Source organism: Drosophila virilis, chromosome 6, assembly GCF_030788295.1.
Source record: "Drosophila virilis strain 15010-1051.87 chromosome 6, Dvir_AGI_RSII-ME, whole genome shotgun sequence".
Lineage (NCBI taxonomy): Eukaryota > Metazoa > Arthropoda > Insecta > Diptera > Drosophilidae > Drosophila > Drosophila virilis.
In genome coordinates, this window is record NC_091548.1 from 1,487,946 (window position 1) to 1,513,990 (window position 26,045).

At 40.1% G+C, this 26,045-nt stretch overlaps 2 protein-coding genes across 30 annotated transcripts in view; one reads left to right on the plus strand and one right to left on the minus strand.

Moving 5' to 3' along the window:
* bt (projectin protein bent) overlaps positions 1–16,000 on the plus strand; it is a 55,186-nt gene extending 39,186 nt beyond the window's left edge. For 27 of the 28 annotated variants that reach the window (XM_070210665.1, XM_070210681.1, XM_015168558.3 and 24 more), the window contains 10 exons: positions 95–394; positions 463–9,936; positions 10,333–11,311; positions 11,413–11,754; positions 11,880–12,922; positions 13,273–13,329; positions 13,815–13,945; positions 14,011–14,137; positions 14,195–14,497; positions 14,585–16,000. In XM_070210665.1, the coding sequence (XP_070066766.1) occupies positions 95–394; positions 463–9,936; positions 10,333–11,311; positions 11,413–11,754; positions 11,880–12,922; positions 13,273–13,329; positions 13,815–13,945; positions 14,011–14,137; positions 14,195–14,497; positions 14,585–15,219 (13,391 nt within the window). In that variant the 3' untranslated portion in view covers positions 15,220–16,000. The remainder of the gene's footprint in view (positions 1–94; positions 395–462; positions 9,937–10,332; positions 11,312–11,412; positions 11,755–11,879; positions 12,923–13,272; positions 13,330–13,814; positions 13,946–14,010; positions 14,138–14,194; positions 14,498–14,584) is intronic. The other variant, XM_070210668.1, reaches the window with a different exon arrangement.
* A 2,501-nt stretch (positions 16,001–18,501) lies between these two features.
* MED26 (mediator complex subunit 26) lies at positions 18,502–25,618 on the minus strand. Of its 2 annotated transcripts, XM_015168599.3 has the most exons (8): positions 25,460–25,618; positions 24,714–24,884; positions 23,723–24,611; positions 23,312–23,659; positions 22,958–23,233; positions 22,808–22,897; positions 22,498–22,506; positions 18,502–22,353 (listed from the first exon to the last, which is right to left on the minus strand). In XM_015168599.3, the coding sequence occupies exons 2-8, from the start codon at positions 24,777–24,779 to the stop codon at positions 19,043–19,045; spliced, it is 4,989 nt and encodes a 1,662-aa protein (XP_015024085.1). In that variant the 5' UTR covers positions 24,780–24,884; positions 25,460–25,618; the 3' UTR covers positions 18,502–19,042. The 2 variants fall into 2 exon arrangements, with proteins under 2 accessions (XP_015024085.1, XP_015024086.1); XM_015168600.3 differs by lacking the exon at positions 22,498–22,506.
* Positions 25,619–26,045: the final 427 nt, after the last annotated feature.

Consider the following 26,045-nt stretch of genomic DNA (forward strand, 5'->3'; position numbering starts at 1 on the left):
AGCGTATTCCCTAGTCGGGAGCTCCCGACTGGAACCTCTTACCTTTTTTATTTGAAATATAAATATAAATAACAATTTGATTGAAAAATTGCAGCTAAGCCTGGCAAGCCCGAGGGCCCGCTGGAAGTTTCCGACGTTCACAAGGACGGCTGCAAACTGAAATGGAAAAAACCAAAAGATGATGGTGGCGAGCCAATCGACAGTTATTTGGTCGAAAAATTCGACCCCGATACAGGTGTTTGGTTACCTGTAGGTAAAAGTGCTGTACCAGAAATAACAGTTGATGGACTGATACCTGGTCACGAGTACAAGTTCCGAGTGAAAGCAGTGAACAAGGAAGGCGAATCTGAACCACTAGAAACTCTGGGATCAATTATCGCTAAGGATCCGTTCAGTAAGTAGAGCGTTTCTGGAGCTTTTAAGTTGATGCAGAAGGAAATCTAATAAACATGAACTTTACAGCGGCACCTTCAAAACCAGGAGTGCCAGAAACTACTGACTGGACTGCTAATAAAGCAGATCTCGCATGGAATGAATCAGCTAGCGATGGTGGATCACCCATTACTGGATATATTATTGAAATTAAAGACAAGTACAGTCCACTATGGGAGAAGGCTTTGGAGACCGACTCTCCTTCACCAGTCGCTACTGTAAATGGTCTTATTGAAGGAAATGAATACCAGTTCCGAGTAATTGCCCTAAACAAGGGCGGCCAATCCGAGCCCTCTGAGGCGAGCAAGCCATTTATTGCAAAGCCGCGCTACCTGGCTCCCAAAATAGACCGTAGAAACCTACGCGATGTAACGATATCGGCAGGAACCGCTCTTAAGTTAGATGCTGTTATTACGGGCGAACCGGCACCAAAGGTGGAATGGAAATTCTCGAATTACCCATTGCAATCTGGAAAGAACACTACCATCGAAACACCTGACTACTACACCAAACTAGTAATTCGACCAACTCAGCGAGGTGATTCTGGAGAATATTTAGTAACAGCAACAAACAGCTCGGGCAAAGACAGTGTGCTTATCAACGTCAACATTACCGATAAGCCAACGCCACCTAATGGACCGCTTCAAATATCTGATGTGCATAAGGAAGGATGTCATCTGAAATGGAAGCGACCTAACGATGATGGAGGCACCCCAATTGAGTACTTCCAAATCGATAAGTTAGATCCCGAAACTGGATATTGGCTACCATGCGGCCGTTCAACGGAACCTCAGGCTGACATTACGGGTCTTACGCCCGGCAATGAATATAAATTTAGAGTGTCAGCTGTTAATGCAGAAGGCGAATCAGCTCCGTTAGTGGGCGAGGAATCGATAATTGCCAAAAATCCATTCGATGAACCAGGTAAACCGGAAAATCTAAGGGCAACTGATTGGGATAAGGATCACATCGATTTGGCATGGACACCTCCACTCAACGATGGTGGATCTCCTGTAACTGGTTATCTTGTTGAAAAGAAAGACAAATACGGACAGTGGGAGAAGGCACTAGAAGTTCCAGCAGATCAATGCAAAGGTACTGTTCCTGATCTAACCGAAGGTGAAGCCTACGAGTTCCGCGTTAGCGCTATTAATGCCGCTGGTCTAGGTGAGCCATCGGATGCGACGGCTCCAATTGTTGCAAAATCACGCAATAAGCCCCCAGTTATTGATCGCTCCAATCTAATCGAAGTCCGTATCAAGGCTGGACAAGCATTTACATTTGATTGCAAGATCTCTGGAGAACCAGCACCAAAAACTAAATGGCTACTTAAAAAGAAAGAGGTATTTTCGAAAGATAACATCAAGGTTACCCATATCGATTACAATACCAAGCTGAAAGTTACAAATGCCAACCGCTCTGATTCTGGTCTCTATACTGTGCATGCTGAAAACTATAACGGCGAAGACAGTGCTGACGTTAAGGTAACTGTTATTGATAAACCATCGCCTCCCAATGGCCCACTTAAGGTGGAGAATGTTCATGCAGAAGGATGCACGCTTAACTGGAATCCACCGGACGATGACGGCGGTCAGCCTATTGAGAACTATGCTGTTGAAAAAATGGATGAAGCAACTGGCCGCTGGGTACCAGCCGGGGAGTCACATGGACCAGTCACCAGCCTCAAATTAAAGGGATTAACGCCAGGGCATAAATATAAGTTTAGAGTACGTGCCAAGAATCGTCAGGGCACATCAGATCCACTTACCACACATCATGCGACTGAAGCTAAAAACCCATATGACGAGCCTACCAAACCAGGTACGCCATCAATTAAAGATTTTGACAAAGATTTTGTTGATTTAGAATGGGCAAGGCCAGAAAGCGATGGTGGATCCCCAATAAGCGGTTACATAATTGAAAAACGTGATAAATACTCTCCAAATTGGGAACCGTGCGCAGAGATCGATGGCGATGTAACCAGCGGACATGTGTCTGACTTGATTGAAGGTGTTAAATATGAATTCCGTGTAAGGGCTGTGAACAAAGCTGGCCAGGGTGTTCCTAGCGATGCAACTGAACCTCATGTTGCGCGTGCAAAGAACGTGGCACCAAAGATTGATAGGAATTTCATGTTAGACATTAAAATTCGAGCTGGAAACGTATTTGAATTTGATGTGCCAGTTAGTGGAGAGCCAATTCCAAGCAAGGAATGGACTCATGAAGATAACATGGTTATAAATACAGATCGTGTGAAAATTTCAAATTACGACGATCGTACAAAATTACGAATTCTCGATGCTAAACGAGCAGATACGGGATCATACACTTTGGTTGCTCGTAATATAAATGGCATTGATAAGCACACTGTAAAAGTGACAGTCTTAGATGTACCAACTGCACCTGAAGGCCCACTACGTGGCGATGAAATCACCAAAAACTCTATGACGTTACGTTGGCGACCACCCAAAGATGATGGTGGTTCCGAGATAACTCATTATGTAGTTGAGAAAATGGATAATGAAGCAATGCGCTGGGTACCAGTTGGCGAATGTGCTGGCACTGAGATACGTGCTGACAATCTCATTGAAAACCATGATTATAACTTTAGAGTGCGTGCTGTAAACAAGCAGGGACAGTCTCAACCATTGACTACTTCTCAAGCCATTACCGCTAAGGACCCATACTCGCATCCGGATAAGCCAGGTCAGCCACAAGCTGTAGATTGGGGTAAGAACTTTGTGGACTTGGAATGGGCCGCACCGAAACGTGATGGTGGTGCACCAATTACTTCATATATTGTGGAAAAGAGACCCAAATTCGGGCAATGGGAGCGTGCTACTGTGGTACCCGGCGATGAGCGAAAGGCCCATATACCCGATCTAACTGATGGCGGGGAGTATGAGTTCCGTGTAATCGCTGTAAATCGTGGTGGACAGAGCGATCCATCTGATCCTTCTGGCACTATTGTCTGCAAGCCTCGTTTCCTGGCGCCATTCTTTGACAAGTCGCTATTAGATAATATAACTGTACATGCTGGCAAGCGACTGGGTTGGACGCTTCCAATTGAAGCTTCTCCTCGACCCACCATCAAATGGCTATTCAATGGCAAAGAAATTGAGCCAAGTACCCGAATTGAGTCAAATCTTTTCCAAAACGAGCTGACCTTTGAAATACCATCGGCACTTCGAGCAGATGAGGGTCGCTACACATTGATACTGAAAAACGAGCACGGCTCATTTGATGCATCGGCACATGCAACCGTTCTCGATCGGCCATCACCTCCAAAGGGTCCACTGGATATATCAAAAATCACAAGGGATGGCTGCCATTTGGCATGGCATGTTCCAGATGATGATGGCGGCTCACCAATATTGCATTACATTATTGAAAAAATGGATTTGTCTAGAGGCACATGGTCAGATGCTGGCATGAGTACACATCCTGTCCATGATGTGATAAGACTTGTCCATTGCAAAGAATATTTATTCCGCGTAAAGGCAGTCAACGCTATTGGCGAATCCGAGCCATTGGAAGCTTCCAAGAGTATAATTGCCAAAAATGAGTTTGATGAGCCCGATTCACCAAGTAAACCAATTGTCACTGATTGGGATCGCGATCATGTTGATCTACAATGGGCCGCGCCAAAATCGGATGGTGGTGCACCTCTAACCGAATATATTATACAAAAGAAGGAAAAGGGCAGCCCATATTGGGTGAATGTTGTTCATGTACCACCAAACAAAACAGCAGCAACTGTTCCAGATCTCGTCGAGGGGCAAGAATATGAGTTTAGAGTAATTGCCGTTAATCAAGCTGGCCAGTCAGAGCCATCTGAGCCATCCGATATGATAATGGCTAAGCCACGCTTTTTGGCGCCGAAGATTATAACACCACTGCATGAAGTGCGTATTAAGGCTGGACTTATATTTCACATCGATATTGATTTCATTGGCGAACCAGCGCCAGAAGCGATTTGGACTCACAATTTGAATTCATTAAAGTCGAATGAAAGATCGACCATTACCACAATTGGACACCACACGGTAGTCCATACAGTCAATTGTCAACGCTCCGATTCTGGTATTTATCATTTGCTACTACGTAATGATTCTGGCATAGATGAGGGTAGCTTCGAACTAATTGTTCTCGATCGTCCCGGTCCACCAGATGGCCCATTAGAGTATGAAGAAATAACTGCTAACTCTGTTACTATATCTTGGAAGCCACCAAAGGATAATGGAGGCTCTGAAATATCTGCATATGTTATTGAGAAACGCGACTTAACACATGGAGGAGGTTGGGTGCCAGCCGTTTCCTTTGTTAACGCAAAATATAACCATGCGGTTGTCCCAAGACTTCTAGAGGGCACAAAATACGAATTTCGAGTAATGGCTGAAAACTTGCAGGGACGTTCCGATCCGCTAACATCGGAGCAACCTGTTATTGCTAAAAACCAATACACCGTACCTGGAGCACCCGGAAAACCCGAATTATCTGACAGCGATAAGGATCATATTACTATTAAATGGAAACAGCCCATTAGCAATGGTGGCTCACCAATACTGGGCTACGATATTGAACGACGCGATGTTAATACTGGTCGATGGATTAAAATCAATGGTGAGCCCGTACCAACAACCGAATATAGAGATGATAGAGTATCACCAAATCATCAATATCAATACAGGGTGTCTGCTGTTAATGCAGCAGGAAACAGCAAGCCTTCAGAGCCATCTAGTACATTCAATGCTCGACCGATGCGAGAGAAGCCAAGACTCTATTTGGATGGCTTGGTTGGCAGACGTATTAAAGTTCGCGCTGGAGAGCCCGTCAATGTTAATATACCAATATCTGGTGCACCAACGCCAACAATCGAATGGAAGCGCGGCGATGTGAAATTGCCGGAATCGAAAAACGTCTCATACGATACGAACTCGGAGCGAACCATTTTCCGCATTGACGATTCTACCAGACAAGACTCTGGGGTATATAAAATTACAGCAACTAACGAATTTGGCAAAGACTCTGCCGATGTTAAGATAATTGTTGTTGACAAGCCGACGCCACCAGAAGGACCATTAACCTACACTGAGACTGCTCCTGATCACATTTCATTGCAATGGAATCCACCAAAAGATGATGGCGGTAGCGAGATAACTGGCTATATCATTGAATTTACCGAGTTCAGTGTTGATGACTGGAAGCCCGTACCTGGCTACTGTCCGAAGACTAATTACACTGTAAAAGGACTTACCGAAGGCAAAAAGTATTTGTTCCGTGTTAGGGCTGAAAACATATATGGTGTTTCTGATGCTTTGGAAGGTAAGCCTGTGGTAGCAAAGTCACCATTTGACCCGCCAGGTGCGCCCTCACAGCCGCAAGTCGTGGCCTATACGCCCAGCTCAGCATCATTGGAATGGCATCCACCAGACTATTGCGGTGGCAAGCCGATTTCCGGATATATTGTGGAAAGAAGAGAACGCGGTGGCGAATGGATTAAATGTAATAACTATCCAACACCGAACACCAGCTATACAGTGCCCGACTTGCGTGAAGGTGCCCGGTATGAGTTCCGCGTAATAGCGGTTAATGAGGCTGGCCCAGGTAGCCCATCCAAGCCATCGGAACCTATGACCGCTGAGCTGCAGCGCTATCGCCCCGACCCACCCGAACCACCAAAGCCAGACCGTATCACAAAGGATAGTGTCACATTATCTTGGCGGCCACCGCGAAACGATGGCAAATCCAAAATTAAAGGATATTACATTGAAATGCGCCCCAAAAATTCGAAAGATTGGAAACCTGTTAATGACATACCCATTCATTCAACTGTGTTCAGAGTACCAGATTTAAAGGAAGGCGAAGAATATTGGTTCCGCGTCATTGCTGAAAATGATGTGGGCCGGTCAGATCCTTCGAAGCCATCACAGCCCATAACGATTGAAGAGCAACCAAATAAACCACGCATGGATCTAGGAGGTGTTCGAGATATTATTTGCCGTGCAGGCGATGACTTTAGCATTCATGTACCATACGTTGGTTTCCCAAAACCCACTGCATCATGGTACTCAAATGATACTGTGTTGGATGATGACCAACGTGTGCACCAACACTTAACTGATGAAGCTGCTTCGTTTGTGGTAAAAAACTCGAAACGTTCAGACTCAGGGCAATATCGTTTACAACTTAAGAATCCATCAGGCTTCGATACGGCTACCATAAACGTAAAGGTTTTGGATCGTCCTGGTCCACCAACTAATTTACGAGCTGATGAATTTGCGGGTGATTCTTTGACATTGTATTGGAACCCTCCAAAAGATGATGGTGGTTCCCCCGTTCAAAATTACATTATTGAGAAAAAAGAAGCGCGATCCTCTACGTGGACCAAAGTCAGCAGTTATTGTACGGTACCATTTGTACGTATACGTAATCTTACAATTGGTAAAGAGTATGATTTCCGCGTTATTGCCGAAAATAAATACGGCCAATCGGATCCAGCGAATACTTCCGAGCCCATTAGAGCCAGACATCCATTTGACGTCCCAAATGCGCCCGGAATACCGCGTGGCATTGACTCAACAGAGGACAGCATAACCATTGCCTGGTCTAAGCCCAAGCATGATGGTGGATCGCCGATTACAGGATACGTAATTGAGAAACGACTGTTGAGCGAAGACAAATGGACCAAGGCCATTCATGCCCTCTGCCCAGATCTGACTTGTAAGATACCCAACTTGATTGAGAACGCTGAATATGAATTCAGAGTAGCTGCTGTCAATGCAGCGGGTCAATCGCTTTTCAGCGCGTCAAGCGATTTAATTTATTGTCGCCGGCCACCACATGCTCCCAAGATAACATCTGACTTATCGATCCGCGATATGACTGTTATTGCCGGAGAAGAGTTCCATATTACAGTGCCATACCATGCGAATCCTCGACCGGTACCGTCCTGGAATATCAATGGCCTCGAAGTGTCTCCCGATGAGCGCATCCGATTTGATACTGATGATTATAGCTCCGTATATCACAATAAATGCGCCAAACGATCTGAAACTGGATCGTATACAATTACTTTGGTAAACAGCAAAGGGTCTGACACGGCATCGTGTCATGTGACTGTTGTCGACAGACCTGGCCCACCACAAGGTCCATTAAATGCCTATGATATTACTCCAGATACTTGCACACTCGCCTGGAAGACTCCACTAGACGATGGAGGCTCACCAATCACAAACTATGTTGTCGAAAAATTGGACACCAGTGGAACATGGGTGAAGGTTAGTAGTTTCGTCAGAAATACCCACTATGATGTTATGGGTCTGGAGCCTAATCATAAATACCACTTCCGCGTTCGAGCTGAGAATCAATATGGATTATCAGATCCGCTCGAAATACCGGAACCCATTACAGCCAAACATCAATTCACTGTTCCCGATGAGCCTGGCCAGCCCAAGGTAATTGATTGGGACTCTGGCAATGTTACATTGATATGGACACGTCCTGCAAGTGATGGTGGCTCTCGCATTCAAGGTTACCAAATTGAATATCGGGACATTGTTAATGACTCCTCGTGGAATACGTATGAGTACTTAATAAAAGACACAAAATATCAATTGTACAACCTAACGAATGGTAGCGAGTACGAATTCCGAATAAAAGCGAAGAATGCTGCCGGCTTCAGTAAGCCATCGCCACCATCCTTAAGATTCAAACTGAAGGGTAAATTTAATGTACCCGCGCCACCGGGCACTCCGCAAGTAACGAAAGTGGGCAAGAATTATGTCGACCTCAAATGGGAGAAGCCAATCAGCGATGGCGGATCCCGTATCACGGGTTACATAATCGAACGTAGAGATATTGGCGGTGCTGTGTGGGTAAAATGTAATGATTACAACGTTTTAGATACCGAATTCACTGTTATCAACCTTATCGAAATGGGCGATTATGAATTCCGGATTTTTGCCATTAATGCTGCAGGGCGTTCAGAGCCAAGTCTATGCACAATGCCTATCAAAGTATGCGAAGTTTTGGGCGGCGAAAAACCAGATTGGATATCGCGATTGCAGGACAGGATAGCACCTTCTGGCAAAGATTTTACACTGCAATGTGCTGCCTCGGGTAAACCAAGCCCCACAGCAAGATGGCTAAGGAACGGAAAGGAGATACAGATGCAACCTGGAGGCCGATTTATATGTGATAGTAAAGACGGTGTTTTTAGGCTACACATATCAAATGTACAATCTGGCGATGATGGTGACTACACTTGCGAGGCAATTAACTCACTTGGATTTGTGCATACGTCTGGATATCTTAAAGTAGGCTCCCCGCCGATTATAAACAGATGTCCGAGTGAGTTGTATCTACCAGAGAGCGATAATACAAAGATTAAGGTCTACTATTCGGGCGACCAGCCACTTTCTGTGAAGATAACTAAAAACAACGAGCTAATCTCCGATGGGGCAGATGAATCGCATTTCAAATATACTATCTTTGATGAATATATTGCTATATTTATACGTGATATTATTAAAAGTGACGCTGGTAACTACCAAATCGAGCTCAGCAATGATTCTGGAAGTGCCACAGGACATTTTGATGCATATATTACTGGCCTGCCATCGGCACCCGTTGGGCCTATGGGAATTTCGCACATTAATAAGCACTCGTGCACATTGGCTTGGCGGCCACCAGCCAACGTTGGTGGCCTTAGGATAACACATTATGTGGTCGAACGTAAAGATATAACGTCTCCACACTGGATAACTGTGTCCAGCTCCTGCAAAGATACATCATTTAATGTGCAGGGCCTACTGGAGAACCAAGAGTATATATTCCGCGTAATGGCAGTAAATGAGAACGGCATTGGGGCACCATTAGAAGGCTTGAATCCGATTCGTGCCAAGGCACCAATCGATCCGCCTTCACCGCCGGGCATTCCGGAAATCACAGAGATTGGCGGAGACTTTGTCCATTTGGAATGGGCTAAGCCAGAATCGGATGGTGGTGCACATATTCAAGGCTATTGGGTTGACAAGCGTGAAGTTGGCAGCGATACCTGGCAACGGGTTAACCCCATCATTAACGCTGCCAACCAAATTAACTGCCATAATCTGATTGAAGGGCGTCAGTACGAATTCCGCATTTTCGCCCAGAATATCGCTGGCTTATCAAAGGAATCAACCGCTTCTCAGGTGGTTAAGATTGTAGATCCTAAGGCGGCAACGGCTCCAATCATTGTTAAGTCGCTACGCGATGCGAATTGCATCCAAAACCACAACGCACAGTTTACATGCACAATTACTGGCGTTCCGCGACCAACTATTACCTGGTATAAGGGAGCGCGTGAGATAACAAGCGGAGCTCGCTATTACATCTACTCTGAGGGCGACAATCATTTCCTCAACATTAACGATGTGTTTGGAGAGGACGCTGATGAATATGTTTGCCGTGCTGTTAACAAAGCTGGCGCGAAGTCAACTCGTGCAGCTCTTGCCATTATGAGTAAGTATTTGGGTTAAGGATTCACTCTAATATTTTAAGCTAAATTTTTCGTCCGGTTTCTCAGCAACAATAGCTGAGTCGATTTATGAATATGAGAACTTCCAATGATTGATTACTTGCCTCGTTTCCATAAAATAAATAACGAGAAAGATATCTTCGCCATGCCGAATTCATAATACCCATGTGGAGCTTATAAATCCTGAGTTTTGTGAAAATATCTTGAAAAATATACTTTGCCATTGAAATACAAATATTTTTACCGATGCTTTATATACATAGATATATTTATATATGCATAGTCAAGCAGATCAGTCAATCAGTCGCTCAGAACAAACAGTTTTATGTATAGAGATAATTAAATTCTTGTAATGATTTAATGGCATTTACATTTTACAGCTGCACCAAAGTTGAACGTCCCACCACGATTCAGAGACACTGCATACTTTGATAAGGGTGAAAATGTTGTGATTAAAATACCATTCACTGGTTTCCCCAAGCCACGCATACACTGGGTCAGAGAAGGCGAAAATATTGAATCTGGCGGTCACTACAATGTTGAGGTAAAGGAGCGACATGCCGTGTTGACTATTCGTGATGGGTCGCGCTTAGACTCCGGCCCATATCGAATCACAGCGGAGAACGAACTGGGCTCGGATACAGCTATAATCCAAGTTCAAATAAGTGACAGACCTGATCCGCCACGCTTCCCGGTGGTCGAAAGTATTGGCACAGATTCGTTGTCCCTGAGCTGGAAAGCTCCCATCTGGGATGGCGGCAGCGATATTACAAATTACTATGTTGAGCGCCGTGAGCATCCTCTTTCTTCGTGGATACGTGTAGGAAACACGCGTTTCACATCAATGGCTGTTACTGGTTTGACGCCAGGCAAGGAATATGACTTCCGAGTTTTCGCCGATAATGTCTACGGCCGCTCTGATGCCTCAGACATAAGTACATTGATTAAAACAAAGGAATCGATCAAGAAAAAGCCGGTCGAGCGTAAGTGGGAATTGGATGAGAGTGGTAAAAGGATACGTGGCAAGGCCGACGGCCCAATTAAAGATTACGATTCATATGTATTTGACATATTCTCGAAATTTGTGCCACAGCCTGTTGAAATTTCGCACGAAAGCGTTTACAATAGATACGATATTCTTGAGGAGATCGGCAATGGAGCGTTCGGAGTTGTACACAGATGTCGGGAGCGTAGCACTGGAAATATATTCGCTGCCAAATTTATACCTGTATCACATGCTGTTGAAAAAGACCTGATTCGGCGTGAGATCGACATTATGAATCAGTTACATCACCAAAAACTAATAAACCTACACGATGCGTTTGAAGACGATGACGAAATGGTCCTCATACTAGAATTGTGAGTATATCTTAATATTTATCTCTAGCTATTTTCTAAGTATATATTGAAAAAAATTACTTTCAATTGTGTGCTTAATATTTTTTTCTTTAACAATATAGTTTATCTGGTGGAGAACTATTTGAGCGCATTACGGCTGAGGGTTACGTGATGACTGAAGCGGAAGTTATCAATTACATGAGGCAAATCTGCGAAGGCATCCGGCATATGCATGAGAAAAATATTATCCACTTGGATATTAAGCCAGAAAATATAATGTGTCAGACTCGCACCAGTACTAACGTGAAACTGATTGATTTCGGTTTGGCCACACGGTTGGATCCCAACGAGGTGGTCAAAATCACAACTGGCACAGCCGAATTTGCAGCTCCCGAAATTGTCAACCGAGAACCAGTTGGATTTTATACGGATATGTGGGCAACGGGAGTGCTTGCCTATGTACTGTAAGTGGATTCATATTTTAACAATAAATTGATATATATATATATTATTACATAACATATATATAACATAAATAACATAATAATAATATAATAACTATTAAAAACAATAATCATTTCATACATAGCCTAAGTGGACTTTCGCCATTCGCTGGAGACAACGATGTTCAGACACTTAAGAATGTTAAAGCCTGTGATTGGGATTTCGATTTGGAAGCTTTCAAGCACATTTCCGATGAGGGTAAAGATTTTATAAGAAAACTTCTTATTGCCAGCAAAGAGAAACGAATGACTGCCCACGAATGCCTTTTGCATCCATGGTTAACGGGAGACCATAGAGAGCTCAACCAAAAGATTGCTCGCGATCGCTATCTAGCATACCGTGAGAAACTGAGAAAGAAGTACGAGGACTTTGGAAAATATCTACTCCCGATTGGTCGCTTGGCTGAGTATTCATCACTACGAAAACTTCTTATGGAAAAATATAAAATGCATGATGCCGTGTTCGATCGTCGACAAGCCGCTCCACGATTTGTCATTCGGCCGTCATCGCAGTTCTGTTATGAAGGTCAAAGCGTTAAATTCTATTGCCGATGCATTGCGATCGCCACACCCACACTTACTTGGTCACACAATAATATTGAACTGAGACAGAGCGTTAAGTTCATGAAACGGTATGCTGGAGACGACTATTACTTTATTATTAATCGAGTGAAACTTGATGATCGTGGTGAATATATAATACGGGCCGAAAACCACTATGGTTCCAGAGAAGAAGTTGTTTTCCTCAATGTACATCCACTGCCAAAAGAACAACCAAAATATAGAACCGAATCAACACCGGTTCGCCGCCGTGAACCCTTGCCTTACACATTGTGGCAGGAGGAATCCGAGTCGGCGCCCAGTTTTACATTCCTACTACGTCCACGCGTCATGCAAGCCCGTGACACATGCAAGCTTCTCTGTTGTCTAAGTGGCAAGCCAGTTCCCACTGTAAAATGGTACAAGGACGGTCGAGAGCTGAGTAAATACGAGTACGCTATGACCCACTCAGATGGTGTTGTCACAATGGAAATAATTGATTGCAAGCCCTCAGACTCTGGCAAATACACCTGCAAGGCAACAAATTGCCATGGAACAGATGAGACATCGTGCGTCGTAATTGTTGAAGGTAATTTTTATTAACTCACAAGCATCGCATCTTAAGTGAAATTCGAAATTTTTGAATAGTACACCCAACTTGCAGAATAGACTAATTGTGTACTCAGATATATGTATATCTGTAAATATATATGTCAAATAGGCCCATAAATATATGGCACTATTCAAGCATATAAGCATACTATTTTACATACATATTCTGTTTACATTATTTATTCTGTGTACTGGATGGACGTATAGCATTCCGGCACTCGTAGTAAATACAAAAGTGCATATACAAATTTTTTTTGAATTTATCTATTAGAAATAAATTTGTTTCACATATAAACTCTTTATTCACAACATGATAACTATCTGCAGGAGAATGGGTTACGCCTGAGCAGGCAGAACTTGCACACAACTTCCTTTACTCAGGAGGTAATTTTTTAATAATAAACTCAACTAAACTTACTTTTAAGCATGCATACTCGTATACAATATGTTTGGGTAGTATTTTAACTGAATTGGCATTATCCTGAATAGCATCCGACCCTTCTCTACCACCTAAAAAAATTAATATTATAAATTGTTCCTGAAAGATCCTTTTCGAAACAAACTCAATTATTGTCTGAAGTTGATTTTTAAAGATAGACCAAAATTGATTGAATTAGGCTTGCATGTATTCTAAATTTGATAAATGTATTATATATATGACGTATGTATGCATTTTCACTATACCCAACAAGTTAAGAAGCATGTATAAGTATTGAATTGAAGTTGAACGAGCGGTATCCTGAATGATGTCCCCTTATCCCAACAAAAAAATAATAATAAATATTATATTGTTAGATTTTGTTGCTTGAAACCCTATATATAACATACATATATATAATACATAACTCAATTAATATTTTCCGCAATAGATCGCAAGTATATAGAGCAACACTTCAAGCCAACACCACCCCCGATTATAACAACCCGCCAGTTTACATCGTCAGCTACTTCCAGCAACTCGCAGCAAACATCAAGCACTAGAACGACATCGGATGGCAAGGTAAATGATGGCTAAGTTTTTTATTATTTGTAAATTCGATCAGTAATCGGACGCAATTTTCTCAGACTGTCATCACCAATTCAAGTTCCTCAACACAGAATAGCATTTCAAGCAAAAAGAAATATGCGGCTAGTAGCTTACAGGCACCCGGCAGCCCATCACGATCTCGCAGTGCCACCAAAGAGCTGATACGTACGTACCTTAAGTTAGCAAAATAGAATAGATAATGCATATTATCATTGCACACAGTTCCTCCCGACGATTCCTTAATGTGTAAACCAGAGTTTACAAAGCCACTTCATGATTTAACAATAAGTGATGGCGAGCAGTTGCTGTTGACTTGCCACGTAAAAGGCGATCCGGAACCACAAATAACGTGGTCCAAGAATGGCAAATCGATATCCTCTTCTGAAATAATGGATCTTAAATACAAAAACGGCATCGCAACGCTCACTATTCATGAAGTTTTTCCCGAAGATGAAGGAGTCTTTTCATGCACGGCAACAAACTCGATTAGCTCAGTCGAAACAAAGTGCAAGCTAACAATTAAACGTAAGTGTGTTTCTTTCTTTATTTTGTTTTTTTTGGAATTAATTCTTTTTCATATTTTCTTTGTACATCCATTCAATTTTCAATCAGCTTTGGATAAGCAGTCAAGCAAACGTCTGCCAACTGGCAGTGACAAGCCACCAAAGATAGTAAGCCACTTGGAATCAAGATTTGTAAAGGACGGGGATGCGGTAACATTGGCTTGTCGCATTATTGGCGCTGATCATTTTGATGTCGTTTGGCTGCACAACAATAAAGAAATAAAGCCAAGCAAGGACTTCCAATATTCGAATGAGGCAAATATCTATCGTCTACAAATCGCCGAAATCTTTCCCGAAGACGGCGGCACCTATACATGCGAGGCCTTTAACGACGCTGGCGAATCGTTCAGTACCTGTACAATTAATGTCAATGTACCTGGAGACGAACCCAAGGTGCCGACATTTGTTAAATTCCCCGTTTCCGTTTCGGTTACGGAGGGAGAAAACGCCACTTTCGAATGTGAATCCGACGGCGAGCTGATTAACTTGGCTTGGCTGAAGGACGGAAAACCCATAGATGAAGCACGCGCCCGATACTCATTTACTAAGGATAGCAATCGCTATAAGTTCTCAGTAAATAAATGTACATTAGATGATGTGGGACAATATCAGGCAAGGGCTGTGTCCAAAAAGGGTGAAAGCTTGTGTGCGTTTTCGGTAAACGTCTTGAGCTCCGAGGCCTAAGCTACATTTAACTTCGAAAATTTGCGAACAACTTCATTATAATATATACCCATACAAATTCTATTCAGAATTGTGTGGAAAAAACGAAAAAAAAATCATAATAATAAATATTAGACTGGTCATCAAATATATATCATCTTATAAGTATTCATTCTTCGCACACGCGCATGCATATATATTTATTTTTGAAAATTCGAGAGCAACAAACACTTGGTACAGGAACACAACTTAGTACAGGAAATGTAATACTGGCAGAGATAGTAATTTTAGCTCTCTTATGATCGTATATTACCTATTTCATATATGTACTTTAGAGATAAACGAAATTCTGTTGCCAAACATACTTACACATAAGCAAAATGTACAATATTTTATAATTTTTACAATTCTATCCATTAATTTACGTTCATTTATAATGTATGTGTGCACATTTTTTATTTGACATTATGATAAACTCACTGACAAACAGTTAACTGAAACAGCTAACCAACAGACCAACCGTCAACTGTGCCACTTTCTTGACTGCTGGCATCCTCACTGAACATCTACAAATACACAAAATTCATCTAAGTGTCCCAGTTTCGGTTCGGTTTGAATTCGGCTGCGACAGACCTCACCTATATACATACATATTGTGCGAAGTACTTGCAAAAAATAAATCTGATTCTTGAACTATGTATGTGAATTTGTGGTATATTTGCGGCTATTGACCCAAAAATATGACATATAAACTCAAATTTTTTAAATCGAATACAAATAAACGACAAAATGCAATTAATAATGAATGTGTGTTATTTATTGACAACATTTACATATTCTTTTGGCCCAATCTTAGAGATAGATTTGATAATTGCAAGAGCATATATTTATCCAAGAACATACATATGTATATTAGTCTATGCAATACTATGCCGCCAAGGCTCGAACCCGATACATAGAACCAAATCTTTATATTAACCATCATCACCATCATATAAATTGAAGTTTATAAAAGGGTCGGTTAAAAGTAAGATTTAAACTTAGGGCACTTAGAGAACATATTTAATGATAAATTAAAAACAAATAAGAGGTTCTAGTCGGGAGCTACCGGCTAGGGGATACCCTGAACCCTCTTCTACCAACATCAAATGCATATATATATATATTCTAGAAGCAACATATCATGTTTGGTGACACGCTTCATTATTTACCGAAATTGCCCAAAAAACAGGTAATCGATATCGATTGCTTGGAAACGGAGTAAGCTATTGATTATCGGAAACAAACTCGATCTGCGCAGACACTAGAAGCACCTACATCTAAAATCAAGTCTCTAGCTATTATAGGTCCTGAGATCCTTGCGTTCATACATACGGAAAGACGGTCATACAGACCGACATGGCTAGATCGACTCGGCTATTGATGCTGATCAAGAATATATATACTTTATGAGGTCGGAGATACTTCCTTCTGCCTGTTACCACTAACCAAACAACATGAGTACCGGAAAGTAGGCACAAAATGTATCGGAGGCATCTGGTCCAAACTCGCGAGTAAGGGAGTAAGATATACATATGATGTATTTTTGAACCGCTTACTCTACAGGAAAGTGCTTGGCGCACCCTCTTCCATATGATTTGTGCGATAGAACGGCAACGCTGTTAACTTTAATCTCGCTCGCACTTACTCTCAATTTTCAATTCAATTCAATTTTTCCCAAATGCTGAGGCATTTCTACCCTTTTGAAGGCACAGCTAATATGAAATAGAGAAAGGGTTTGCCACGTCGATGCGAAATTCTTGCATATCAGCTCGCTATCGTTGGTAAGGGTACCCAAGCGTGTGCATTTAAAATATTTTGGACTCGCTATTCACGCATACTTGCATATTTTGTATAGAATAGAAGCATTTATGCTCTTGTGTCCCTGTTACTTGCCTGCCTGCCTGTCCCCGATGTAAATTTAACAAGATTTTAGGATTTCGGATTTTGGACCTCTACACATATACACCCACATACAAATGTCTTTGAATGGGCTGATCATGGGCGCAAAAGAAAATACTTACTCCCACGCGTCTGACGCGCGCCCTTCTTTTTTATGATTTTGATGAATGAATGTTGACCCCTTATTACCTGCAGCAGCCCGTTGGGCCGAATGGGTCAACTTTTGGACTATATATTGGTATATGGTATACTTTAATATTTTAATGATTTTTATTTTTACACAAATTTCATTCAAAATCTTTTTGTGACAACGTTGTTTGTATGTGATGTCCAGTCTATATGTTGTTTGGTTAGTGCTGTTACAGACATTTGGATTTTGCACAAATTTAATATACCCTTATACACATTTTTAATGGGTTCAGGGTATAATTAAAAACATAATTATGCCACTTACGTATATAGCATCCATCTCAAAAAGCGTTTCCGATTATGTAAGGAGTCGAAAAAACAAAATGGCGAGAAAAAAAGATAACGAATTAAGATAAATATTTTGTTCCTTACACGATACCACACAATATGCACATACATATTATCTTTGTAACCCAGCCAATAAAGGAACCACACACAAAAAAAAAAGTAGGAGGTTCTAGTCGGGAACTCCCTACTAGGGGATACCCTGAACCTTCTTCTTCCAACATCAAATGCATATATTCTTTTTAGAAGCTATATGTCAAGTTTGGTGACTCTACCTCTTATTATTTCTCAAAATTGCCCAAAAACAGGATATCGATATCGACTTTTATCGATTGTTTGGAAACGGAGTAAGTTATCGATTATCGAAAACAAACTCGATCTGCGCAGGCACTAGGACCACATACATCTAAAATCAAGTCTTTAGCTCTTATAGGTTCTGAGATCCTTGCATTCATACATACGGACAGACGGACATGGCTAGATCGACTCGGCTATTGGTGCTGATCAAGAATATATATACTTTATGGGGTCGGAGATGCTTCCTTTTGTATGTTACAAACATTTGCATTTTGCACAAATACAATATACCCTTATACCCATTTTTAATGGGTTCAGGGTATAAAATAAAGAAGAAAAACTTGGTTAATTAACCTCTTTGGGTTTTTCTCTTTTCCACATTTTCTTAACTTGCACTGACTCATAGATGCCGCTAGAGAGAGATGCTGATGTGAAAGAGCAAATTTGTTGTTTATGTACATATATATAAAAAAAATTATAAATTACATTAACAACAAATATTCTATACCACGATGAATGCATGATAAATTGTAAGGGAAACTGTTTTTCCAAACAATCTGAAACGATTGTATTGACTTAACCAGAAAAACATCAGCGTAAAACTAATTTATTTACATTTCATGTACATTTCATTTCTATCACATATACATAATAGGCATATGTAAATTAAAAAAAAATATTAAGATGCGAAAAATTATCAACATTAGAATGTAACAAAATATATTTTATGTTTACTAAATTATGCAAAACTGTAGCAAACTCTTGTTTTAAATATATTAATTTTTGTTTAAAGACAATAAACAAAATTATTGGTTATTATTAATAGAGTCAACAAAAAAAGTACAGAATGATAGTGACTCGCCTTAAATTAATTGATTTCAAAGTTGATTCACATATTTATATTAAATGGTAGGGCCAGCAGAAAATACCTATAATTATTTTACTTTCGAATCATCTCAAGCATATCTATGGTGCTCTTTAATTATATTGGTATGAAAACCTCCTATCACACAGTTTACTTTTATGATCCAAACGCTACAGATGCTACAGACTTACCAAATAATAAATGGTTCAATTATTCGGTTATACATGATTACACGCACATCCCCACGTATTGTCATATTCAAATTATTCATTCAAGCACAACGTATGGCAAAACGATCAATGGTTCATTATTATAGGATTGAAGCTGAAGAACTTCGTGCCATTCCTTGAACTGTTGGATTTGAGTTGTATTCACGCCGTATTTACTGGGAGCGTCGTCGACAACAGCTCGAATGCCAGTTCTATACTCAATAGCCGGTTGCGATAGCATTAACTCAGACGAGACATCCGTATAAATTGGATTACAATTTTTAGCTTTTTCCAACGATTCCGAAGTTAAATTATTAATGACACATTGTTTTCCATTGTCATCATCATTGATGGGCTTAACAGAACCTAGACTATGTGATTTAATTACACTTATGTTAATGTTATTATAGCATACATTGACATCATCACAATTCTGAATTTGAAGTAGTTTTAACGATGGCTTTTCGAAGGCCTTCTCGTTTACCTCATTAGCCGAAGCTTTTAACTGCTGATCATTATAAATGAAATTGAACGAGGGCAACATACCATTGTTATGTAATGGTAATTCATCCTGCTTGTTTAGCTTTGGATCATTCAGTTCATTATGTTGATTCCCAAATTCACCAGTATTTAATGATTCATCACTATCTGAATATAAGTACAGGTCCTCTTGGTCATTAATATTTTTAGCTGCAATATTCGGGTCAGTCTCATTCTTTAATTTTTGTGTTTTTGAAACGGCAATTTGACATTTTTCAGTGTCCTCAGACAACGCTGAGTATCGCTTTCGCTCTCGCTTGCTTTTCTCTTCTGGATCGCTGTCATCTTCATCATTTGATGTGCAACTGCCACTACTACTGCTGCTGCTGCTGCTATAATTAACAATTCGTTCTTTTCGCCCCGCGCCGTCCTGCCTACATAATTCATTTGCGAAAAATAATTTTCGATGTGGTTTTAACAACATTTGGGTACTTCGGGTAACATTGTTAAATAAATGTTTTAGTTCTATATCTATGGTTTCCTTCGGGCATATTAAATCCCGAGGGCGCCGATATCGAAGACGACGACGACGACGACAATATTGGTAACTTGTTTTCAAATTATTTTGGCAGGTATTTGACGTCAGGAACGGTCTGTCCGGGTCTAATCTATGCAATTCATCGGTACAGAATACCATCGGTGCCAGAGAGAATTTTCGCTGATATTCGCCGATTATTTCCGTTTCGGGATATTCAATTTTGCTATCGGTATTGGTTGTTGCAAAGTGGGCATTCTTAGAAGTGTGAGCTTCAAGGGTACCGGCAACAGAAGCGCTTGCCTGACCAACATTCGGAGAGATTGCTGATATTGAATTAACTGGAGAATTCATTTTACTGGGTGTTTTTTTTATTGTCAACACAATGTGATTGTTAGCCACACCAACCATAGGCCTTTGCACGATTGCATATTCTTCATCATTGCTATTTTCATATTCGTTTTCCAAATGCCCATCGTCGTCCGCCGCTATGCTATCGATTGTAGTTGAATGGCTTCTGTTTGACTCTTGTTCATCATCGCTTGCAGCTAGACCTATCTGAGAGTAACCAGAAGTATTGTATCCAACTTCTGGGTCGCTCACTTCGCTTCGTGCTTCACCGCCTACCTCGTCGTCATGCTCGTCATCGCTGCTATTGTTGCTGCTACTTATGCCTGATATCTGTCTTTGAGTGGCGACATTTCCGTTAATGGCAATTTTAATGCGTTTAATAAGTGGTTTTTCGTCTATTGATGTATTAGCAATCTCTATATTATTACCAAAGTCTATGCCATCGTTGCTTTCAGCATGCCTTGCTTTTCTGCGCTTTTTCCTATTTCTTTCGACATTACGTTCCGATTGCGATTGCTCTGAGGTAAGCGATAGATTCCTTTGATTTCTTAGTTTTTCATTTATTGAATCTTGTGTTAATTGTAAGCTGGAATTACTACAGCTGCTGTCGCTACTGCAGCGAATGCCTTTTCGATTATCCAACCCATCGATTGTTGGCTTACTATTTACTTGATCATCTACGATACTTTTGCGACCTTCATTATTATTTACCAACTTAAGCAAATTAAAACTAAGAGTGGCATTATTATTCATTAAAGGGTCATCTTCAGAAGATTGTGTTTGCGCTTGGTTTTCACCGCTATTGCCATTTGCATCGACTTCAACTCTTAGCGGACTGGGGCTTCCTTTATTTTTTTCAAAATAATTAATAATTATTTCAGGTTCCTCAAGTTTGATTATCGTCTCGACACTTTTAGTTGTGGACAATGCTTTCGTTTTATCCTTCAGCCGTTTTGCTGCCAGTCGACAAGTTGGTAAACATTTGGCAACACCCAAAAACGGTGGTATAAACGATTTAAAACTTTTCGATTTCCAATTTCTATCAAATTTAAGATAGCTTAGATCCTTACGTATACGTTCATATGTGAGCGAGCCATATTTTGGAACAACGTCGGCGCCATCGGTTACTGTGTATGATTCCAATGACTGTAGAAATTTCATTACTGTTGTCGTTAAAACAATAGAGGAATCAATGCTATTCCAATTGCCGTTAATGTTTGGTATGTAATAGTTGTGTAATGCATTTATATGAAAATTGGTAACATCATTCGTTTGCACATCAAACCTTTGTTTTGCAACGCAGTCAGGGTCTTCATATACAGTGTAAACAGAAATTGGTTCTAACACTATATTGCTAGCTTCTTGATCTAGATAACTGTCACTGACAACTTTTAAGTCTTTATTTTCTTCAGTAAGCGACCTAACAGTGAAACTCGATTTAATATAATCATCCGGGTCCTGTTTTAAATTTGACTCTGGTAACGAAATATTTTTTATAATTGATTGCAATGGATCGTCTTCGTCATCAAAGTCTAAATCAAAAATGGACTTAATTGGTTTTTGAGAAATCAAAAGCGGAGCTTCTTCAACATCGCAATTATCAGTTTTCAACGATGGTTGCTCACTGTGCTTTTTGTCTCGGACAGTCTCAATATCACATGTAGCCTTGTTTATCGAATCTGCTTCCATATCTGAGTGATCAATGTTATCATGTGCGGACGACTCTTTTGGTATATCTTCAACAACAATACAAGTGCATGGCACAATTTGAGCCTGATATAGCTTTTCAGTCTCGTTAACACTTAGCGGGCTATTTAAATTGTGAACCATATGCATTAGCTGCGTTGTCACATCGTTATAATCTTTTGACGATGTTAAAACCGATGTAGTCTGAAGGGAATTACTGTTGCTATCCAAAGAATTCATTCTCTTAATGTTTCGTGATTTCATGCTGTCCCGTGAAGGCTCCGATGTAATCGTATCACTATCTGTGTTTCCAGGCTCTGCAAAATAGTCAATATTAATCATTTTTTTCGTTAAAAATGTATTAAAGGTAAATTTTGTGTAAATGTTGTGGGTCTTTTCGATTTTTGGATCGATGATTACTTTACAAAGCACTGAATGAGTGCGGGCCAGGGTTAGCATACCTAGTATACCTAGAAAACAGAAGGAAATAAGAGCTAAGAGTGTGTTATTTATCGAAGTTCGCATTTTCAACGCCCTTAGGTGACACAGAGTTCTTTAAATCTAAGCCCAAAACAACAGTTTATTCTCGGAAGACTTCATGGAACTGTTGTGCAGTTCTACAGAATACTCCATTCAAAACCCATTCCATACAACATTCTCCAAACATAGACTACAATAAATATATGATTTGGTATTTTTTCGTAAATCAGAAAGAGGTAAGGCTTTACAGGAATTTCAAGGAATCTTTTAATTTAAAACATTAACTCTTACCTTCTAGTATATTTGAAAGTTTCTCTGTTCCTGCTTGAGAAACATTTGTTGAGTAGGCTTCCAATGTATGGGGTGAGTGGATTGATGTTTCTAAAGTATGAGTGGGTTTAAACATATTTATAATATATGTAACATTGACAAATAACAAACCTGAACAAGATGATGTTGGTCTGGCTATTAAAGATCGGGATTCCAGATTCCGAAGTGTGGTTGTATTTGTAATCTTATTCGCAACTGCTGGTAATGAATCGCCGCGATTGAATGAAATACTTAGCTTTCTACTTTGCATATCATTGAAGAGTTCTTTTGTGGTTTTTACTTTTTTAACACCAGAACCAAACAAAATTTGCTGGGAAAGACTTGACTCCTTGGCAATAAGTGAATCGACACCTTTGGAGCCCTTCTTCCGGCCGCGCTTTTTAGGGGCTTGAGAGAGAATGTTTTCATGGCATTCCAACTTGTTACTATCATTTGACTTGAAAGATGTTAAAAATTGTTGCTTACTTGCTTCGGTAGATGCCTTTGAATTATTTTGACCCGGCTTTGCCTCTAGCTCCTCATACGGCGATAATCGACTGCAAGAGGTACTTGAGTCGTTATTAATAAAATCATCATACATTTGTGGTATCGTCAGGTCTAGGCTTGGTGGATCGTTAACTTGGCAAATCTTTTTCTGACCATTTGCTTGCACAGCGTTAACATAATTTGAGGTGTCCGGTCGACTGACAGAATTAAACCTGCCTGCAAATGTCAATTCTGCTGCAGTGGTGCGAGGTCGATTTTGGGAGCTCCCAGAAAATGCATCTCCAGATAAGATTGAGCTCATCGAGCTATTCGACAATGATAAAATTTCTACAAATTCAAAAGAATATATCACGTTATTTACTGGAAGGATTATTGAAGCATTATATTTACCTGGATCCGTTGGATTTGTTTTTGACATTCTCCCTTCTTTTACCGGAATCCGATTCAAATTAGATCTATTCGCATTTGTGAGCTGTTGTGGAACTCCATCATTGAAATAAAATTGCGACGGCTTATCCCGACCATCCTTTTCCTTACGCTTTTTATCCTTTTTTATTTTTTTAGGCCTGGGATAGACTGCGGGCAGGGCTAACGAAGACGAAACTGTTGCGAGTTTTTGGTGATTGTTGACTGGTTGACTTTGCGAATCATTTTCATCGGAATCAGAGACAATGTCAATCACAATAGAAGTCTCATTTAATTTTTCATTGGCCACCATCACACTTGATACAGAATTGGAGGAGTGCTCATTTATAAATGTTGCTGATTTTTGGGATTTAGATTCAATAGTTCTCGGATGTTTTATCGACTTGCTTATTATTGCTAAAGAGTCGTCACGATTGTCAGTATTAATATTATTATTTATCAAACTTGAGAAGTTAATATGATGTGGCTCAGAGGAATCGACGTTTGGGTGTAAATCAGTGTTAACTCGCTGTGAAGACGGCGGCGAGGATTGCGAAGTGTACTGAGTTGAATTTACCATAACTTCAACTGTGTTCGATTCTGTTTCTGGAAAATGTGTACCAACAATCGGCTTAAATGACAAATGAGCCAATGGCTGCGGCTGAGGCTCGATTGTAGTCTGCTGATGAATTCCAACCATTTCTCGCCATTTCTTTAAAAGTGATTTTGCCCGCCGAGCTAACTGATCATTTTTAGTTCTTCGTCGAAGTTGGTTTATGTATTTTGCCAATCTGGTGGCCTCCAATTGCTCTTTTGTGATCGTTGTACCTTCCAGTGCACAAATAACAGAGAGAACCGCCTCCATATTAACGACCTTCAATGATAATTAAATAAATTTCGTAGTATCAAATCGCTACAGTTCCACCATGTATATATAACACTTGATATAATGTCCTCATATATATTAAAAACTTACATCATAGTTTTGATCAAGAGCCTGCGATAGGTGTGAGGTCAGTTGCTGGATTTGGTTTTGGTTCATTTATGCCAGATGCCAGATAACCAAGTCTGCCTGATCCAGGGAGTGGCAAATAGAACTTAGATGTCTCGCCCAATAACGCACGCGCACAGTTCTAACTTACATGTGCTGTGAATAATCAAAATGAATTATTTATTTTTATTAAGGAGTCTTTATGTGTGTATGTACATTTAAATGTGAGCCCTTTTGTATAAACTGAAACATTGTTTTATTAAATACACACACATTCATACATAATCGTAAATCCATTTTTATTTAATAATACATATGTGTAAATAACATTTAGAATTTGATTTAATTATGCCCTAACGCTAAATACATAATTATGTATGGGTATTTATGTACATATATATTTTTGTATTATATACATTCATACACATACTATGCGTGCATGTGTATGTATATTTTTACATACATATGTATCTACGTAAGATTTGTGAAAACATACAGATTTTAGTTAAATGTTTGCATATGGCGTTTATCTATTTATAAAAGGTTCTCATTTATTGAAAATATATTGACATATTCGTTAATTTTTGGCCCTTTGTTGTCTGTTTGAATTAAGACACACTGATCGAAAATATTAATAAAAAGTTCTAGTGTCCACGGACCACAACGCACACACACACACACACGAATACACTCGTGTACACGCGTCCACACAATATGTCGAATATGTTTACCTTATTTGAAATTTTATTTAAATCATTAAACTTGCGTTTTTATCAAACACACCTGTTGCGCTTTTATATTTATAGGAATCGTACCAATCAAATTATTTTTTAATAATTTTCAACACAATTCGCCATTTTTTGATTTGGAGATGTGCAAATGCTAATCGATTCATCGCTGCGATATAACAGATGTGATATATCGATACCATCACATCATATTAAACTACATTGAAATTTTAACTAAAGCCTCATAGATATGTTAACCATTCATTTTTATCCCTACCCTAAGATTTAGCTATCTAAATCGAAATTTTATTCTTCTTGTTAAATTTAAATTGGAAAAGATTTGAATCAAAACCTATGAACATGGACATTGAAATCACGCTTCCGACATTCCTGTACTTTTATTTTTTAAAGAATCGCATAATTTATATATGTTGTGTTGGACTTGGCTTTGCCGTGCCTTAATAAATTGTTTCTTGTGTTTATGTTTCATTGTTCCGTAAAAGCCCCGCCCGCGGCCAACAATATTAAGCCATACAAAATACCAATCATATTTTCGAAATCGATTGACAACCATGCGATGAGGTGTACA